The sequence below is a fragment of the Cibotium barometz genome, chromosome 3 (genome assembly GCF_041138505.1).
Source record: "Cibotium barometz isolate CiBa-2024 chromosome 3, ASM4113850v1, whole genome shotgun sequence".
NCBI classification, from domain to species: Eukaryota; Viridiplantae; Streptophyta; class Polypodiopsida; order Cyatheales; family Cibotiaceae; genus Cibotium; species Cibotium barometz.
Genome location: NC_141048.1, coordinates 21560988 through 21567540, shown reverse-complemented (window position 1 = coordinate 21567540; position 6553 = coordinate 21560988). Strand labels below are relative to the sequence as shown.

Genomic DNA, 6553 nt, shown 5'->3' with positions numbered 1-6553 from the left:
GTCCACATAACTTTTGCGAACACGGCTGTAGTGGAGTGGTTAAAGTGGACGATGTCCCAGCCGGTGGTGCGGGTTCGATCCACGCTCTCTACGGTGTTGCGCGTTCTTGTAACTGGAGTCCGGTGGTATATAAACCGGTGTTTCTCACCAAATTTTTTAAAAATAAAATAAAATATGACATATAGGAACACACTTGCACACACTAATTAACATGCATTACTGCATAACCCTGAGCATACTTAAAAGAGTGTACTAAACCCTGCCTTCACACAGCCAGTTACCTTCCAAATACTTGCAATCAAGCCCAATAATAAAACTTGCAAGATGGCAAGATCACATGGTAGACATACAGCCGGCATGTTCTTTGAACAAACCCAGCTTTACATATAATACAGGAAAAAAAAAATTTATCATAAAACCCCGACCTTCGGAAACGAGCCAATTGATTGATGATGGAGTGCCTGCAAACTGATCAAGCTTTAAAAGCAGAGTTCCCTAATGTTAGCTCCAGGTCTTCTTCACCTAGAGATACCTCGTGTATGGTCTCTCCCTCCCATGGCTTCACTACACCATGCCCCTTTATCACCTCCATCTTCAAACTCTCTGCACCCACAATGCCTCTTGCACCAGGAACAGCCTCCGCAAGAGCCCTGATGGATGCATCAAGACACCTTTCACCATAGTCATTGGCCATCAAGCTTGTTACACTCTTGGGCATACATCCAATGCTGATTGCACTTGGCTTTGCATCTTGCCTTGGGCATGGGTAGATTTTGCCCATATTGCAAGGCTTCCTGCTGTCGAATTGCAGGGCATCAAGGGTAGCCTTGTCCTCCTCTTGAAGATCTTCCTGCACTGATTGGGAGAGAGCTAGGTTGGAAATTGCTGCTGCAAATTGTAAAGGCAAGGCCCTCATGCCATTATTGTTGTTGTGCGAGGTGGGGGTGCAGGTACCTGAAGAGAAAAGTGACGAGTGGGCAGGGGTGCAGGTGCCAGAAGTGTAGAAACAAGAGGGAGTGGAGGCTCCAGAGATCAATAGAGAGGTGGGATAAGTTGGGGTGGAGATTGATGAAGCTAGAAAGGGGTTGTAAGCCTTGCAAATGGCCAAATCAGGCATAAATGAAGCCAAATCAAGAGGAACTTTGGGAATTACCATATCAGGGGATGAAGAATCAGCTTTGGTTGGATGGGGCTTAGCTTTGGGCATAGCTAGATTAGGGATCACATGATCAGCTTTTGATGCAATTAATTCGACTCTCTGCGTCGCCAAGTTATGGATGAAATCGGCTTTGCGTAGAGCCAAATCAGCTCTCAGAGGTGCAAGATTTTGGATCAAATCGGCTTTGGGCATGGCTAAATCTTGGGCCAGATCAGGTTTGGATAGGACCAGATCTGGGAGGGCATCATGAGCCTTGGATTTTGCATGGAGTCTAGGTGAGCTGAGGGGAGGGGTGACAGGGGCACTGAGGGAGCCTCCTCTCATGGCCTGGAGGCAGGCAAAGGCAGAGGATTGCTTGAGCATGGGGTTGAGCCAATGTACAGCAGTGGGCAAAGTTCCATCAGGTGGTGAGGATGTGTCTGGGCTATGGTGGAGGGCAAGGTTTGATGCAGACGGGTTCAGCATCTGCGGTTGATCAACGTCTCGATGATGATCCGGGCGATGAAGGTGATCGGGTTCCCGACGATCGAGTCCTCGGTGCTGCTGCTGATGCTTGGAAGAGAACGGGGGGAGATTGCCCTCCTTCTTGAAGGTGGTGCCATCCTCTTCTACAGTCCAGCCTGCCTCTCTGCAAAGGGCCTTGAGAACTTCATTGTTGTCACAGTGCTTTGGGAGCTTGTAATTCCCAAATTGTCTCAGGCCTGTGAAGATGCGAGCAGCTATGGCCCTCCTCTTCCTCTCTCTCCTCTTGTTGTTCTCTCTCTCCCTGTTGGTAGGAGCTCTTGTGCTCGAAGTCATCTCTCTCTCTCTCTCACAGCAATAGCAATGCAAATCTCAAATCTCAAATCTATCTACACAGTGATCCCTGTTATACAAAGCTCTCCCGCTTATGGCGATCCAAAGCTTACAACCAGTCAACATTCACTCGTAGAGAGAGAGAATCATGAATACGCCAAAGATCATGGCTATGGCAGTGCACAGTTGATCACATCCACACAGAGCTATGGCTGATCACATCCACGAAGCTCTCTTGAGCTATGGCTATCCACAGCTTAATTGCATCCAAGCAAGGACGCCTTGCAGAGAAAGAAACCATGATGAAGCCAAGCAAATGTTAGCTATGGCGATTTCCAAGCAACAACGCTTTAATGCTGACTTTGGCGGGCCCTTTGCCTGTGGCTATGGTGATGGAAAATTAAACTCCACCTACACACACTGCTGTGTACGTGCGGGTGAGAAACATGACCAAACACGCGGCTTTTAGACTCACCCGAATTCAATCGACCCGCGAGAGTCCAAGAGAGAGAGGGAGAGCGTGTGTGGTGTGGTGTGGGTGGGTGTGAAGGCCCACAGCATCCGGTCCCAGTGCCTCACAGTGCTACTCGTGCGTGATGGCCAGGCCGACTCGCTCGTGTGATGGGTCCCCTCCCACCACCAGCTTCCCACGTGCTGCTGGCGTTTATTACACCCGAGAACGTGTACGTGCGGGTGAAAGGTAAACAAAGGGGTCCCAATTCACACGTGTAAGGGACAATGCAAGTGGAGCCCACGGGCCAGACTCTACCGGCTTCTCACGTGCTACTGGCCCCCCATTTTCTCTTTCAAGTTTCAATGCGCCCATGAGCATCGTGTGCCGGCCCCCGGGCGCCGGGCGGCCTCCTCTCAAGAGGCCTCCTGTTTACGGTCACACGTGTGACAGTTTCTTCCGTATGACGGTGTACGTGTGGGTTGTGATATCACGTTCGCATATCATTGTTCCCCGCCCTGGCCCCTTTGCCTTCAGACCGGCGGCCGGCCTACTCACACGTGTCAACATCTGACGTTGCGCGCGTGTGCCACGCCCTGCAGTTGGTGCACAGTGACCAAGGTCCACGGTGACCGTGCTTTAAGTCCTACTTTATAATTAAGCCTTGCTCGACCTTGAATTGAAAAGACAGGAGAGCCTTGCTTTCTCCTTTCACTTCTCACAAATATTTCTACCATAGTTGGTAAACTTTTTTGCCTCAACACCTTTGATCTTTGTCAATTTGTTTATGAGAGAGAGAGAGAGAGGTTGCTAAACATTCACAGAGAGCAAGGAGGAAGCTAGCTGACACAGAAGATATGGCCTCTTTTGAAAGGTCTATCCTAAGATTTTGACTTTAGGAGAAGGGCTAAAATTAATCACCTACATTAGCACATGTCAAAAGCATGGTGTGAATAAGTCATGCATAAATACCTATTATAAAATGCAAATGAACCCTATACTTAGAAAGCTAAGATCTTCCTACACAAATGTTACTTATTGGAAGGAGTCAAAAAGGCACTAAGAATGTGAGGAGAGTGAGGACCCGACGAGTCAAAGTGGCACTAAGGAGTAAGAAAATAACAAAGAAAAGGCATTGTCCTCACATTCTTCAGAAGAAGAAATCTCAAAATAATAGTAGCCTCTAGCAAAACATGATGAATGGTTTCTTTAAAAGTTTCTCTAGGATAATATGATGAACAGTTACAATGGAGATTTTTCAATGCTTGATCATAATGAACCCTCAATATAAGATGCCGTCCTCAGCAATAACCTTCTCAAACAAGTTTTGTGTTATTATCACTCGCTTTCAGATCCAATCAAGGTTTTTTGTGTAAATAGTGGATGTCTCCACTGTTGTCACCGCTTTAAGATAGTCTCACCCTTTCTAGTTCATATGTCATACACCTTGAGGACTCCCCTAACAAATATTGCTTTTTCAAGTTGTAAACTTTATTCAGTGATATAACTTTACAATAGAAAAGGGTGTCCATATTATTCTTTCTTCATATAACCTTGTGAAGTGCTAGATTCCCAATATTCTCATAAACAAATGTCATTATTAATTAGCTACTTATATAGTAAAATTGAACCATCCATTTATCTCCTACTGTGCATTTGTAGGGACAAAAGAAAAAAATAAGATGCAGGTCTAGGGACATTATGTAGTCACAAACCTAACTACATTTTATTTTGATTCTTTATAACTGTACACAATGCTCATGAAATTACATAGAAAGCTAGCATATGATCAATTGTGGAACCTAATTTTCAAGTGAAACTTGACTAAATTTCCTAAATAGAATCATAAAACTCTAGCTTTACAAATTCTAGAGGCATGCTGATACAACGTAACCAACTTTCCATGAAAGTGTATATTTGATCCTCAATGAATAGATTGATCATTGTTAGATAAGAAGATTGTTTTGGTTTGTGGTTATTCAAAAACTTTAATATTTATTTATATGCATTTTTATGTTAAAAAACTTTAGATGCTATTTAATTAGTCATATATAGTGCATGCATTACATGGAAATGTCAGCTAGTAATCCCTAATAAGAAACCACATGAATCATGAAACTTTAACACATCCTTATAGTGATTAACATGAAACTACTAGATCCAATATGTAAACAAACATATTTGGGCAATACGATCTTACCTTGCTAGTACGTGTGCCATGGGTGGAAATTGGTTCAAGAGCCACAACTACGACTTCTACATGTGGGTGCACTAACTCGAATGTCAATATCTCCACGTTTGCAACAAGAAGGCATCTCAAGAGTGGGGTGGATGGAAAGAGCTAAACCTACCTTTGATGAAGAAAAAAGAAGATCAACTATCCTATGGTTTCCTTAGGAGGGAAGAGGAGGGGATGAGGGAGGGTAGTTGTTTAATGTAAATGATGTATGTAAATTTACGTAGGGGGGTTTAAAACTCAAAAATAAAAAATAAGAAGGGGATAAACATTTGTCTTCAAAAGTGTAAACATAAAAAATAGGGCTATAAAGGTTTTTATACAGTGATCACACCGAGACGGTTTCCTAGTCACTCAATGTGAGATCCCCCTCCGAGGGTCCTGGCGATAGAAGCAGCGTCAACCTCTCGCGCGAGGCGGGGATCCACACTCGGGGTCTCGCCCGCGGATGTTCGGAGGACAAGAGACTAGCCCGGCGGTTTCTCCAAAACCGAGAGCTCGAAAGGCACGGGCGATTCCGCCATGGGAAAACCTTCTAATGGGGGGATTAATCTAACGAGTCAAAGTCTTAACTAGTTAAACTGATTCGACCGAACCTGAAGTCACATGGCTAGATCAAAGAAGAGACTTGCACTTGATCCATAGAATCATCGCTTTTTTCTTGCTTTAACGAGGCACAGCCGCCACCGCTGCTGCTGATTCCCTCCCACATAACAAGGGTCTTCTTAGGACTTAATCTAACTAACGTAACTAATTGAATCTTAATTGTTTCGCAGCAGGAATCCCCCAATCCAGCCTAACCCCAACCGACCCATGGGTTACTCAACCACCCGACCACTGTATTGGTCGGATTGCTTTATAAAGATTTGGTTATGTTTTGCCCGGGTACTGAGGAAAAGAGTTCCCAGGCCCCCTAGCTAGCTCTCAACAAGCAAAATTTAAAGTAGGCATACCACGTACACACCCGATATATTATGAAATTGCCATGTATTGGTCGGATTCCTTTATAAAGATTTGGTTATGTTTTGCCCGGGTACTGAGGAAAAGAGTTCCCAGGCCCCCTAGCCGGCTCTCAACAAGCAAAATTTAAAGTAGGAACAAACCTCCTCTTAGTAAAACACATGCCAAATGCTTCCTCCAACATTCTGGTGTAAAACAATCCTTTAAATGAAAAACAGAGGTTCTATGCAAGTAAAATTCCCAGTTTGAGATTGGTTCCACAAAATCTCTTTTTTCTTAATTTCTCAATTTCATAATGAGAATCCTTGATCTCTCATCAGGGTAATCTACCCATCATTTGACTGATTGTCCAACTAGATTCGGGGTCAAAGGAAAACTAATTTAATTCAACGGTGGTCTATTCTTTGTATTTAGGAACAGGAATTGGTTACGAAGTTTTTGCTTGATTTAGATCGAGAGATGGACAAGTAGGTTTACTGTCCGTCCCTCTCGTAGTCTAACCAAAATCATTCAGTTTAGTTCCAACAAGGATTTTCTTCAGATAAACATCTATTTTTGGATAAATATCAATTTAGTGATTTAACCAAATAAAATATCTAGAGATATTCTTTCTACCATTTAATTTCTCAACCTTAATTTCCTAGGTGGAATTATGGTGAAAATTTCTTCTTTTGTCATTAAAAATTAATTCAAATCTTTCTCTACTTAAATATCATAAAAATTCTTCTTTTCATTAAATATAATTATCCATTTTTATTAATAAGCTTAAAATCCCTCTTTTTCTCATTTAATGAGTGCAATCCAAATATCATGGAAATTTCTCTTTTATCATAAAATAAATCTATCTAAAATTTCTCTTTAAATTAAATAAAAATATTCAATATTCTAAATATACCAAGAATTTCTCTTTTCCATTTAAATGATTGAATTCCAAATATAATGGAATTCTTCT

At 42.8% G+C, this 6553-nt stretch overlaps 1 protein-coding gene across 1 annotated transcript; it reads right to left on the bottom strand.

The window, feature by feature from the left end:
* Positions 1 to 277: 277 nt before the first annotated feature.
* Positions 278 to 2386, bottom strand: LOC147639832 (uncharacterized). The gene has a single exon (XM_086774533.1). The coding sequence runs from the start codon at positions 1955 to 1957 to the stop codon at positions 473 to 475; it is 1485 nt and encodes a 494-aa protein (XP_086630659.1). The 5' UTR covers positions 1958 to 2386; the 3' UTR covers positions 278 to 472.
* Between the last annotated feature and the right edge of the window lie 4167 nt (positions 2387 to 6553).